At 33.5% G+C, this 15,027-nt stretch overlaps 1 protein-coding gene across 5 annotated transcripts in view; it reads right to left on the bottom strand.

Moving 5' to 3' along the window:
- Positions 1-15,027, bottom strand: part of LOC118201138 (importin subunit alpha-3-like) — a 104,206-nt gene that overhangs the window by 49,881 nt on the left and 39,298 nt on the right. For 4 of the 5 annotated variants that reach the window (XR_015039103.1, XR_015039102.1, XM_085809553.1 and 1 more), the window contains 4 exons: positions 10,417-10,479; positions 5,712-5,780; positions 5,483-5,611; positions 3,617-3,721 (listed from right to left, as the gene is read on the bottom strand). Coding sequence is in view for 3 of the 5 variants with exons in the window: in XM_085809553.1 (XP_085665679.1) it covers positions 3,617-3,721; positions 5,483-5,611; positions 5,712-5,780; positions 10,417-10,479 (366 nt within the window). In the remaining 2 variants the exon portion in view is untranslated. The remainder of the gene's footprint in view (positions 1-3,616; positions 3,722-5,482; positions 5,612-5,711; positions 5,781-10,416; positions 10,480-15,027) is intronic. The other variant, XM_085809554.1, reaches the window with a different exon arrangement.

A 15,027-nucleotide genomic window follows, 5' to 3' on the forward strand; every position in this document is an offset into this window, starting at 1 on the left:
GACCAGCAGTCCCGTGACACTAATGCTGGAACTGGCTGGAGGTTGCAGATACGCTCTCTACTAGTATATATCTTGTTAGTATGCATCCCACCATTAACTACGCCCAGCCTTTGGCTTGAAAACTGTTTGTCAAAAAAATCCTAAATGCTAAAGTTACCTTACCATTGGCATATTTTTCACTTGGATAGAAAACAGCGTAAATTAAAAAAAAAAAAAAAAAAAGAAGGCTAAAGGTTAACAAAATGCACTTCTTTGTTCATCTCATGACTACGGAGTGCTGGATTCAATACAAAAGAATATTGTTTCTTACAGCACTGCAGTAGAAGTATTGCTGAAATGAGGAACTCACTTTTGTCTAATGGAGCAAAAAGCAATTTAATCTGGGAAAAACAGTAGTCATCATTTGAAATTATTAAATGGAGGAAGTCTGCTCCATTCCTGAAGTGACATTCAGTCAGCAATACATGAGGACCTACGGAAGTTGTGGAGTTTGAAAAATCCCACTTTGTAAAATGGAACAACAATGCAGGGAGAATACTAACACAAAAATGGATTTTAAGAGGCATGTGTCACCATGACAAGTATTTCTTGTTTCAGATACCAATTCGAAATGCAAGAAGCAAAGAAAACCCCAAAAAGCACGAGTGAGGGATTGGTGATACCGTAGACTGCTGGAATGGTTATAAATCCAAATTAGTGGATGAAATTGGTTTCTGTCACTTCATGGTGAACCATGAGTATAAATGTGGATCCTATAACTGGCACTCAGAAAAAAGACCAAAAAACACAGGAATATGACTTCCTATAACCTGAAGTGCCACCCAGCAGAAATCATTGTATTGAATTCAAGTAACATATCAGCCATGATAATGTGTTTGATGTACTATTATTAGCAACAATTTCTGAACTAAGCCACCATTCAGTGTTATTAAGAATTAACTGACAGATAAGTTTATATGTGATGTTTATTTTGAATAAATTGCTTACAAAATTGGATACTTATATATTAATTTGTTGATTATAAAAGTTGGCAACCACTGAACCATGGACGTTGGAGGATATCTGCCACAGCTGCACCAATCGTTCCTGCAGGATTCTGAAGGAATTGATACCTCTTTATTTAATAAACAATCAGTACTTGACTTCTTTTAGTTTTACACTTTTAGCAAGCACACAAGTCTTTTTGTCAGTTTCTAGTATTTGTTAGGCCCTCCACTTTTGCTGGGCCTACCAACGGCCGAGCAGTAAAGTCGCTGAACACTGGTAGTTTGGTCCGAGGTTTGAATCCAGTGAGCTGGCTGCATGGGCGTTTTCGTGGTTTTCCCCATGTGTAACATGTATACGAGCCAGTTTCCCTTAGAAAGTCCTCCACGAAGGCATCCATCCCCTTAGTCAGATAGCCCTAGAGGCTTTGCCATAATCACACACACACCACTTTTGTTCGAAGCTCTGTTTAGATGCTATGAGTATAAACTTCCTGCAGATAACTATTCAAATCTGTTACTGTTTTGTTGGCTGCATTCAGCTGACCATACCGTGTCTGTTAATATACTATTTTTTTTATGGTAGGATGTCTTAAAAATTACCCACTGCTAGCTAAAACGCAGGTCCAAAATTTTAATTTTGTTTTTTCAATTGGGGTTATATCAAAGAAAAGCCCAAATACTAAGAGTGTCTTTTGATGTCAAATTTGTCTATAACTAGTGCTAAATCACATTGCTTGGCAACATTTTCATGGTTGAAGAGATAATATGTTAAGTACCCAAAATTGTAATAAACACAAATTTATATTACATTGCTACTGTAAGTATGTTTTGAATAAATTGTGTACTGAAGCTATTGAACAAATTGATTGTGTACATCAATTTGTTCAATATCATTTGTTTCCTGTTACACACATTTGTTTCTTGTTAAGCAAGAAATCATTTGTTTCTTGTTCAGCAAGAAATGCTCAAATTTCCTTCCTCACAAAGGCTACTACAAGAAAGTACAGTGAAAGCTCGACAAGCCAGAAAACTAAGGAAAGGCTGAATGCTGGAAAAAGGAAATTCTGAATAGTTGAGCAGATAAAAAATGCAATGCAATTCAGGGCAGAAAAGCCAAATGAATGTTAGATGAAATTTCCATTCTAAAATTATGCAAATAGTTATCTTGTTAGTTAAGAACTTATGAAAAGCCTTCATTTAAAACTGTGAAAGATTTTAAAAATAAATAAAGAAAGAAATACAATAAAAAAGTACTTGAGACATAAAAGCCAATGTATTTCACAGGTCTTATGACACTTAAAACATCTTACCTGATTATGAAATTCCCATCAAACATTAAAGCTGGTTGAGATGCCACTAAATTCGTGCTAATCACTGCAGCAGAAGTTTAAAGGAGCAGATAAATAGTTAGGTATTCAACAGATAAGAGTTATACATATATGATATGAAAAACTTAAGTTGCTTATCATAATTTCTCAAATTGCATCATCATCGTTTATCTGTTTTCAAACAAATTTGTATACCATGCCCATAAACCCACACACTTCTTGATGCCAGGATCTCGTAACTTATCTCCGTTCCATACTCTTCCACAGAATACTCCACTCCATGCTCCTTAATAGAAGGCAAGCACCAAAATTTAATTTTTAATAGGAGGAAAAACATAAATAACAATTAACTTATATAGGAAAAACTAAATGCATTTACATAAAACCAGGGCCAGTGCTAAGCATTTTGCTGCCTGATGCTATCTCCACTGATTCTAAATTTCACTGCTAGGTGCCTCTAAAAATCCTAAAAATTTTGCTGTACTTAAATTCTGCTGCCCTAATGCCATCCTGAAATCTTAAATTTAATCATCCTGAAATTTTCTGTTTCATGCTTCTCTAAATTCTAAAAATTCTGCTGCCAGGGGCAGCTGCTCCAGTTACACCGGCATAAAACCAAGGTGAAGATTATCTTTATGTTCTGATGTTGCACTTATCTATTATTGGTGCGGAATCATACAGTTTGACAACAGTGTCTTGCACATGCTTTTCAAGTCTCATTTGGTTACATTTTTGGGGAGGGAGGTTTATGTGAGCCTTCCAATTAATTTAACTCCATAACTGGGCTTTTGCTATACTGAAAAAAAGGTACAAATGCCATTCTGTACCAATATGTTTGTTGACTTCTGTAAGACCCATCAAAGTGGTGCTTAAGCCAAATAGAGCAAAAAGATACATATTTTCAATCTTAGATTTCATTTTTCAATGAATATATTGGTTTATGCTTTTGTTAACTGTGTGTACAATATGCTGACAAGTTCTTATACTTTCATTCTTGGTGCAAAGAACAATAAAAATTCTTTAAATTCTACTCAGTGTCTTTTAAGTCTCTTAAATTGAATAAATATTTAACTTCATTAACTGCAATATAAATTCATAAAATAAGAAATACAACTTAAAGAATTGTTACTATAAATGATGAATAATGGAATACATTCATATTCTGTCATCTGACTCATTCATAAATTGCAAACTGAGCACCATTTAAAAACAAGCAAAAGCATTATGATTACAGCCTGACATAAATGTATATGCATGAACAAATACAATAATAAGTAATTAAATTTTAAAGGAAAATCTTACTTTACTCAAATGATGAATGATCATAGGAATTAAACCAGCATCAATAACAGCCTGAACTTGGTGTTGGTTACCAGCTGTTATATTAGATAAAAACCAAACAGCTTCCTAAAAATAAGAAAAATAGCCTTAATTAATACAAATACAAATTGAAAAAAAAAATACAGCTGAAGTCTAGTTACTAATCATCAATTGCCAATCGATAACTAAAAAATTTAACTTAAATATGTATTATATTCATCTACCGATAAAACTAAAAAAACGCATAAATGCAACCACCTTAGCAGAAGTTGCCAAATTTTCAGATTGTGCCAAACTATGGTAAACATGCACATAAACATTCTTCAGAAAACCCCGCTCATAAAAATCCTTCCATTGATCAACATGCAGGGAAAATTTTATATACATTCTTTTTGCCGTATTCCAAATTACAAAAATTTTATAGACAAACTGTGATATTTTTTCCCGGTACTGTTTTGTTATCGGGACCAGATTCAGATATCAACAAAAGCAGACAATCTGACGAAAAATTCGAAGTGTAAATATAATTGCTAAAATATTTACGATACGGTTAAGTTGAAGAAACATCCAAGGGAAAAGTAACATAAGATAAAATTAGAAACTTTTAATGTAAATTAAACAACTTTCCAAAGAAATTAGGAAAAGAAATATTTAGTTAGAGAACTAAGATTAACACGAAGTCATAAAACTATGCATATCATTTAAAATGTCTGAAAACTTTAGTGGTTAGGCATAGCAGCTTAAAAACATTCTTTTGCCTTCTCAGCAAATCCTGACGTACACCCACTGGAGTGGAAAGATACAACCAACATTATTTTTCAATGTGAAAACAATGTCAACTTCAATAAATAACCAGTGCCACCTATTTTAACTGACGTTCTAGATATTAATGCATGGCCACTGACTCCTCTTACATAACTGTTTCAATCAACAACAATGCAGTGATTCATATCAAGTTTATACTGACCAAACACCACACATAAATGAAACGAATTGCCATTAAGAAACTCCTTCTCAATCCTCCAGACCAATTTTGAGAAGGTAATTTTTTTTGGGGGGGGGGGCTTAAATAACAATTCTTTCCACAAGAACTTGTATGGAAGATGTTTCACTGTTAGGTAAGTCCCAAATTTTCATATCCATAGTAAATACAGTAATAATAAAAACAAGTTATCTTTAGAATGTACATTTTCTCAACTTTGAAAAGGCATTCTTATACTTTTTTAAAAAGTAAACATTATAACAAATTTAAAAGTAAACACTGACGACTTCATATGAATTGATCTCTTGGCGAGCTTAGTGAAACATCTGGCAATGACTCCGGTCCAAGTAACAGAACAGTACCTTTTTGCCTTAAACTCAATTTTTTAAAATATGTTCTTGTGAAATTTGCTAGCTATGTAGAAACTGGGATAACATTTTCACCGGAAATAGCATTTTGCCACTAAATTGCTAAATGGAATAATGACGAGATGTTTTTAGTAGAAAGCTAGTGTGCAATGCTGAGTTTGTGCAATTCAAGAGAAAACAGATAAATGTGTACATGGGAAAAACAGCACACAAAAATTACAGAAGATTTTTAAGAAAAATATGTTTTATTTTTAATGCGTTTTTTATTCTTATTTAATGATTACAATGTATAGTTTTCAACTGCTAGAGTAAAATTTACCACAAATATTGATAGTTCAGCAATCATTTTAGACATAGTTGAAAATTGCCAACTTTATCATTTAATTTACCTTTCATCTGTTTAAAAAAAAAAAAAAAAAAAAAAGGCCAAATGTCACCAAGGTGGTTGCACTAAAAGCCTATTATAAATATATTTTTCAGCTAAATAATTATACTTACTTTATTTATTCTTTCTTTTGAATGGTTAAGCAATGCAGGGAAATGAGATAATGCATCACAGTTCAAAACCACTTGTGCCTGCTCATCAGTACCAGTAACAATATTTCCAACTGCACGGAGTGCAGCAGTCTAAAAACATCAAAATATCTTAACAAATGACGGACAAAATGTACAAAAGTTTTAATACAACATAATTTAAAAACTATGTCAGATAAAAGCAATAACAAACCTGAAGAAGCACTTCTTTGTGACTTAATAATGGAACAAGTTGAGGCACAACTAGAGAGTCTATCACCATCTGTAAAACAATACCAAAAAGCAAATTATCATAATTTTACATGAAACTAAATCACAGCTTAATAATGTGACATACATTTATTTAAGTTAAAAAGAAAGAAAGTGCGTTTGACAGAGGTTTCCCCGATTTTTTATAAGTACAGAGAAGATATTTTAAAAGTTGTGTTAACTTTTCAGAAGCACAGTTAGGATTTAGTTCCTTTTTATAAACAGCATCACTTGTCTGGGTAGGAGTCAAATAATGGACAAATATATTCAAAGCAAAGGTATTTAGCAAACACATAAGTGTGCCAAATCTCCTCAGTGAACACCTATGGGATATACTTATGAGAAACTGTAATTTGCCTACTATGTCTGAGAGCTAATAAGGAGCTGACAGCTGCTTTAGTACAGGATTAGGTGCAAATGCTACAAGTATTCATCACCTGTGTGATTAGCAGTATAACTTGTTATGCAACCTATATGTCTGTTAGAGCTAAGCATATCTTCTGCTAGCCTTATTTTAAGCACTAATCTTGTGAAGTCAGTATGGACACTCCTCCTCTTATTAGCATTACTCACAGTCATGACTGGCTATGTTTACAACTGTATGGCATCAGCTGCTGTCTTATATAATTATGCATCCATACCAAATTTCATTATGCTTTCTGATATTTATATTATTGCAGGAGTTATGGCAACAAAAAACAACATAATATTAATAAATTTTGAGGACCAGTTTTGGAGGTTTAAATATAGAATCCTCTTTTCCAGCTGCAAATGACAAGATAAGACGATAAGAATGAGAAGAAAAAAAGTCAAACTATTAGTGCCATCTGTTGATGAAAAATGAAAAACTATGAAATAATTTCTTTAAAAATCGAGGATAAAGATGGATTGAAACTGGGATTGTTAACCAGAACTGAAGTACTTTCAAGAACAGTAAATGCCTGTAGAAAACCTAATTCACCAACAGAAAATGTTTTTTGAATAATTTTGACTGCAGAGAAAATGGAAAATGTGATTCTAGGGCCAACAGTGTTGGGTATCAAAGGATTTTATGTGTTTCTTTTTTCCTAACATATGCCTCATGTTATTTAGCATGAGATTTTAAGGCTCTTTTAGTTTTATCAAGGTAAATTAAACCACACTGGCAAGAAATCTTGTATATACACCAGGAGTTCACATCCAGAATGAAGTCCTTAAGTATGGAACTACAAATTTATTGACAGAACAGAAAATTAACCCAAAGTTGAATTTCTGTAAAATAAGTGCAATTTTTTCGCTAATCCATGGAAAAAATTGAATGACATTTCGCTGGTCAGTGACACCAAACCCAGGCATTTTTATGCCCATACACATTTAATTATCCATCTCTAAAGGCAATCCAGAGATGGGCAGACCATGTGGTCAACCCGAGGGGACAACATATGAAGATGCAGGGTTATACGGTTCACAAGGGTCAAGGCTGTCTCTGCTTGAAACACAGTCTGTAGTGGCCAGTCGCAACTGGGCTATGACCTGACCACCGGATAGAAGTGAAGCCTCCATGAGTAGGCCAACAGAGACGAAACTCCAAAGGACCACCAATCAATATTATTTTGCACAGCAACACCACAGTTCCAAGACAGTAGCAGTATGGTCCCTGCCAAGCCTGAACTCACTACTGAAGAACTGGTGATTCTAGTCCTGTGAAAACAACTTATATTCCCCCATTGCTAAGCCTGTCTAAGTACAAATCCTAGCCAACTCACCCACCAAGGTGAAACCTCAGTCACCTCTTTGGGAGTAAAAAGGAATGACATTAGAATTCTTAAAAATGAGAAGGTGCTATTTTATGTGTTTTTACAAGAAATTCAACTTTCAGGTCATTTCTCTTCTGTGAATAAAATTTGGAGTTCCATACTTAAAGGACCCCATTTCGGATATGAATTCTTGGAATACATGCAGGATTCTTTGCCAATGTGGTTCAATTTACATTAGTCAAACTAACAAAACCTTAAAATTCCACAAAGGACCACCAATCCATGTTTCTTTGGGGTAATCTAATTCCCTGCTTTTTAGCATGAGGCATATGTTAGGGAAAAAGAAACGTATGAATCTTCTGTTGCCCAAGACTGTTGGTCACAAAAATCACATTTTGCTTTTTTCTGCAACCAAAATTATTGAAAAAATATCATCCGATGGTGAATTAGATCTTCTAGAGGTTTTCACATTTATAAAAATCTTCCAGTTTTAGTTAACAGTCCTAAATCCGTCCATATTTACCCTCAGCTTTTAAGGAAATTATTTCATACTTGTTTTTAATTTTCATCAACAGATGACACCAGTAGCTTGACTTCTTTCCTCTCATTCTTATCACCTTATCTTATCACTGGTTTCTCTTTCATCATTTGCACTTCTGCAGCTGAAGACGCAGCTTCTGTATTTAAACCTTTGAAACTAGTCCTGATAATTTATGAATATTACCCTAGTTCTTGTTGCCTTAATGATTCTAGCAATCATTTTTCTAACAAAATGTTTTTCAGAAATTTTGTGTTAAAATAAAACTTAACATTAAATAATTTCAAACTTCTTCATAAATTTAGAAAAAAGTTTTTTTTTTTATCATCTTAATTTTGAACTCAAGTCTATATAAAAGGTTTGTTTCTTTATGATTATTTGCACCACCCCTGAAAACTATTCACAAAGCCAGGAAGTAGACACCAAAATAGTTATGTGGCAAACCATGATAGTGCCTAATATATTTAGGTGGTAACTCAGCTACGTGTCCAGCAGATGAGCATGCAGGTTTCCAACTTCACAATTTGACACCCATTTTTACTTCCTTGTATGAAGTAAAGGAAGTACTGTGGGTATCATATTTCAAGGAAAATATCCATTTCGACCATTCCCAAAGGCATTTTTTTTTTTTTTTTTTTGTGTGTGTGCTCTCTGTACATAATAAAGGACTGTTTTTACCAAAACAAATTGTAAAATGGATTCAAAAGGGATGATGTCTGTACTTTTACCTATTACAGTTTGGTTGGTTATTTTATTACAGCAATTTTATTGGCTATTTGCTTAAGGGAAGGGATGCCTTCGAGGAGGCATTTTGAAGGGGAACTGGCTTGTATACACATTACACATGAGGGAAACCATTAAAATGCCCATGCAGATAGCCATTCACAGGATTTGAGCCTCAGACCGAGCTACCAGGGTTCAGCATCTTTACTGCTTGGCCACCACTGGGCTGTTCTTACATATGCACCTTGCATAATTTTTAAATGATTAGCCATACAACATTGAAATTTTGTATATGGGAATGCTATAACATCTAGTTGTGCAACTCCCTCTTTTACTACAATCAGCAGAACCAAACATGTATGTGCATATATATATATATATATATATATACACACACACATATACACCCAGCTCATACCTGGCCTTTATTTTTACAGTCGTTAATTGAAGTCATATAATTCCAATTCTGTAATTGCTTTCTGTTTTAAATGCCAAAAATAATCATGTTTCGTTCATGTCAATTTTTTTAAATTCTATTTTTGACAATTAATGAAATCTAACTTATAATGATGTCTCCCAGTTCCTATATTTATATGTGGAAAAGTTTAATACTCATTATGAAAAAGTAAAATTAGAAGTTTGAGTCACGTATGACAAAAATTGATTGGGATAACTAATTTCAAAATTTGCAACTTTCTATGTCAGTTTCAACTTGCTTTGAAATCAGTTAATTAATTTAGAAAAATTCAAGGAAAGAAATTTAAATGAAGCCTACAACAAATCATAATGCCAGCTAATGAAAAACGAAACATTGTATTTCGTCAAAAATATTCTCTGAAAGTAGCGAATGCAATAGTTAACCACTTGCGTTAAAAAGACATGCCACACACGTCAAGATGCTTTTGTCTCAAACTGCGAGCAACGTGAACACCATGTCGATAGGCATTTATTACAAAAATTAAAATAACGTGGTGCACACATCGCCCAACAACGAGATTGTTTATTTCTTGAGTTACAGCTCTGGATTGCACACTTACAGCTCTGGAGAGAAACATTGGTTTCAGTATCTTTATGTCTACTTTCACAATGCATCCGGCGGCCTCTTTCTTTTCTTTCACATCCTTCTATTTCCATACAAGACAAGCACCTTCTTGCAGTTCACCTTATTAGTTCTCTCCAAGTACACTTAAAACTGTTTTCATTGGACAAAAAAACAGATAATTGCACAAACTTGGGACAAAATCCTAAAATGAGAAGGATGAGCGAGTCACATTACGCTCTATGAGTGCAGAAAGGAAAGTTTTAGTCAAAGGTGAAAAAAAACTGCAGTATGCATAGGAAATATAATAATCTGCTGCCGCAATAGCAAAAAATTTCAGAAAACTAGAAAGCTGTCTGAGGGATACTATGTGCATACCTAGGATGCCACGTAAATACTTTGTATAGATTTCTACATAAATGTTTTTGATGACATGGTGCATTGCTCATCAGTACTTTCTCATGGCTGTGTAGCGCGGGTGTGGGTAATCAGAAAATACCAAAATTTTATATGCTGAAATAAAACCTTACTTTAATATATATATATATATATATATATATTATAAAGAAATTTACAGACATTAAAAAAAGGAGAATGGAAAGATTTCAAGTACCTGAATTCGGTCATTGCCACCATCTGTTAAGTAATATAAAGCCCACACAGTATCAATTAGAATCTACAGAGGATGAAAAATACATTATGATATTCACTCTCAAATTTCTAGTCTAAAACTTTTATAAATTTTAGAGAAGCTATTTGACAAGTGCAAGTAAAATGTACCAGTGAAATGCTTATATAATTGGACATATTCCTGATATTTAACCTTCAGTTGTCTTAAAATTGTCTCTTCATATCACAAGAAATACTTAATTTCTGATATAATAATTAATTAAGCACATTCATTTCCACTGTTTAATTAATGAATGCACTTGGATATTTATCACTATATAAGGAGAAAAACAAGTAATAAATCATGAATTATACATGTAAATCCAGTTGGATTATGGTATATATTTAAATAGGGACAGATGAAGTTTACCTGACAAGCACTCTAAACTAATTCAGCTCACTTAAAATTTTTATTTGGGAACATTAAACTAAAAAAAAAAAATTCCAAAGTAGTTAACTGATTTCAAATATAACTATAACAAAAATTATGGCCTATAAATGAACAAAGAACATTACATATGCATTAAATATCAAATGTAGAAAACATTTTATTTAAATAATTGCCCTAGATGTTAAAAAGGATGCATATAACTTTCAGTTTCCTAAAATACAATCAAATTTAAAATCATATTTTAAAGTTATTTATTAATATAGGTGCAATATCTTGGTAACTTATTAGATTTTAAATGGTAAACCAAGCTATGTAACTAAATACTGCATATAACATATAATAAAACAACAAAACAATGCATAAAGTTATAAGGTATTTCTCCCGTCTTCTTAACATGCCTTTGTGGTGTAGTGGTCAGCACGCTTGACGCATATTCAAGAAGTCAGTGGTTCGAGTCCCGGAGACAGTATTGCTCATTTTTCATCTCAACTGCTTCCAAAAACCTAATGTCTTTATAGTGGTGTCCAAATTAAAAGGGTGGTGGATGATGATTCTCCACCACCAGGATTTGGCAACTGGAACCCCTAATCCACAGTCGCCTTTTAAAAGGGGGAACATATTAGATATTTTTCCCGCGTTCTTTAGCATGCCTTCGTGGTGTAGTAGTCAGCACGCTCAACAAGTATTCGAGAGGTCCGTGGTTCGAGTCCCGGCGAGGGCATTGCTCATTTTTCACATCTCCTGCTTCCAAATAACCTAATGTGTCTACGAAGTTTTTAAATGTTATTTAAATATAAATATTAAAAATGCATAAAGCATATTAAAAAATAAAAAGCAATCCATCGTTAATATAATATCTTTTTAAAAAATCTCACTTACTTAGTCTAAATCATGGATGGCCAACCTGCGGTAGGCATGCCTGTTTTAACAGTGGCATATGAAGACTTATTCAAAAATTAAAAAGTTTGAAAAATACTAAAGTCAACTTGAGGAATTTCATCAAAAAACTGTAAAACCTCTACTTATATGCTACTGAATTGCTTGTCACAAGTACAATAATTCAGTAAGACAGCATGGTCATGTTACAAGGTCGATGGTTTGAGTTGCCCTGCTTTGCCATTGTGTCGTGGTACGGTTATCCATTCTTGAGTGAGAGCAAGTGTAACACCCTGGTTGTCTGGCTCAGTTGATTTTTGCACTGCTGAGCAAGATGTTAAGCTTTTTTTAAGTCTTTCACATAAATGCCAAAATCTATTTTATTCAAACATCTGAAGTGCCCACATATATGTATATTTGTCGGAAATGATTTCCTTCCCCCATGACATGTAGAATGCTACAGCGCTAACAATAACCTACTTAAGTAAAGTGACAATGTCTTTCTTGGACACTTTCACCACTGTGTGCACTTTTCCCTTGGGAAAGTTCAGCATCAATAGCTAAATATTGACAGCACACAAAGGAAAAGTGAGGCACACTAAAATAACACAACTACTTTCAGTCCCTTCAAAAGAATGATTGGCATGTCAGTTAACAACTCCTGAAAAGCAATGAGCAATGCACTAATGTGATGGGGGAATGCACTAGATAGAAAATGTTGTACAAAAGTTAAATGATACTGGTCCAAAAAATGCTTTATTAGTGTTTTTTAGAAAATGATTCAGGCGTTCGGGAGACCTGCCGGTGTCTGATGGTTGAGCATTCAGACACCGGCAAGTTCAGTGCAAAAGAGTTAAACTGTTTTTAGATTTTGTTGTCCACCATCGTTCTTTTTAAAGTTTTATTTTTCCTATGTCCATGAGTAAACCTTCGACATTAAACAACAAAACAATGCATAAAGTTATAAGGTATTTCTCCCGTCTTCTTAACATGCCTTTGTGGTGTAGTGGTCAGCACGCTTGACGCATATTCAAGAAGTCAGTGGTTCGAGTCCCGGAGACAGCATTGCTCATTTTTCATCTCAACTGCTTCCAAAAACCAAATGTCTTTACAGTGGTGTCCAAATTAAAAGGGTGGTGGATGATGATTCTCCACCACCAGGATTTGGCAATTGGAACCCCTAATCCACAGTCGCCTTTTAAAAGGGGGAACATATTAGATATTTCTCACGCAATCTTTAGCATGCCTTCGTGGTGTAGTATATGCCATTTCTCAATCCTGGTGAAAATCCAATTCGTGAAAATTAAGTCCTTAGTGCACTTTTTATACTTTGATTTTTGAAATATCCTTACATTAATTCAATTAATACAGCAAATCCATTTAAAAAAATGAGATGCAAAACAGTGAAAGGTGTACCAAAATTCCATAATAAACTTTTGATATTTTCAGACAATTTGCACCCACACTGAAAAAGTGCAAATTCATAGGTTAATTTGGAGAGCATTCACGAACATGAAGAAAACATGAAGAGGATATTGCAGTTGATGATTTTAAAACTGTCTGGAAAGAACAATTGCTTTTTACACATCAAAATACTTACAAACCTGTTTGTTCAGTATAAGGAATTTGTGTAGGAGTGTAGAAAAACTTTAACTTGGACCAACATTTCAAACACAAAATATCCTGTCAGATTACACTTGTGACCAGAATTCATTTATACAGAAGAGAAATAACGAAATGGGAACTATGGTGAAGGCTTCTTATGACTTTCTCTGCTGTTAGCCCAGAAGGAAAAAAAAACCCTATTCCGATGGAGAAGAAATAATAAAAAATAGCTTTTAATATTAGCCCAAAATGTTGTTGATATATATGCAAAAATACTGTTGATAAAATAGGTTTGTTTAGAAATACTGCATGCATCAGTAGATGACATGGGCCAGGATGTTGGCATATAAATTGTCTCTGGAGTCCAAAATTACAAATACTTTTCATTAACTTTGGACGAAAGCTGTGACATTACCGACGACCATGGAGTTATTATGTACTGTACTCACCAAACATATAACCTTCTTGTCTTTCCACTTCATAACGAGAATTTTCCCCCTTTGGAAAGCAACTGTCTCATTTTTCTTCAGTTTCATTGACTGTAAGGCAGGCATGTCTTTTCTGTTCAGTTTTACAGTGCCAAATACATCAGTTTTGCTCTTTAGGAATATGCCTGACAGCTCTGGACTATTATAAAAATTATCTTAAGTCATGCAATAACCTTTTCCTAACAGAGGGTTTGCTAAAGATAATATTACCTTTCTTCCTGTAGATGTATTTTCTGGGAAAAATCTTAGATCTGTATTTTTCCAGCATAAATGATAAAGTCCCAAACATAACTGGTATCTGATTCACACAATTAAAAAAATTTGATTCCAAATCTAACATGTTTTAAAGGTAGATACTCAATCCAGCTCAGATGACTAAGTAAGTAGTCAAAGTAAGCTTTCATCAATGCATATATCCCTCATAGTAATATAAACACCAGAGAACGTTTTCCTCGGGTATTCAGCAACATTCAAAACTTTTTTTTTTTTTAACTTTGGAATTGAACATTATTTAAAGTGGCTTCATTGTTTGAAAAATGTGAAAATTTCATAAGAAGAGAAAATCTTTTTCTGTCATAACTTTGGAGAAAAATGGTGTCTCAATAAAGCGTTTTTTGGACCAGCATCATTTAACTTTTGTATAATGCCTTGTAATAAAATCAAACTCAAAAATCTTCAACCTTCCATTTGTATACACAAGAATTTTCTTTTAGATTGTTGCTGCTAATGAATTGTTGATAGTGATGATTCGTTTCTTCGATGATAATATTTATCAGATCCTTATAGAAATATAATTTTAAAAAATCCAACGTTGAAGGATCATTTTGTAGAATATTTTGAGTAATTCCGGGTTTTCCAAGGAAAGAAAATCTAAGCAGAACACACGTCATATTCAAAAACCAGTTAAATGTTCTTGCATCAGCCAGATTATATAGTTCATCTTCACTTTCAAATGAAGTAATTGAAAATTCATCAGACGAAAGTGATTCACTCTCGTTATCTAAATCAGATAAATCACTATCATTATAATCTAAAAAACATAACGCCTCATTTTTCTCTTTTTCTGCTAAGACGTCGAAGCCATCATCCACTTACATGTATCTTATGCAAAATGGCACAAATATTCAATAAACACGTGGGAAATTCAATTAGAACTAGAATGCCTGATTAGTGCTGCCATCTAAAAGGTATTAGA

The sequence above is a fragment of the Stegodyphus dumicola genome, chromosome X2, assembly GCF_044657685.1.
Source record: "Stegodyphus dumicola isolate Sdum_Otavi_A_Nest chromosome X2, ASM4465768v1".
Classification (NCBI taxonomy): Eukaryota; Metazoa; Arthropoda; class Arachnida; order Araneae; family Eresidae; genus Stegodyphus; species Stegodyphus dumicola.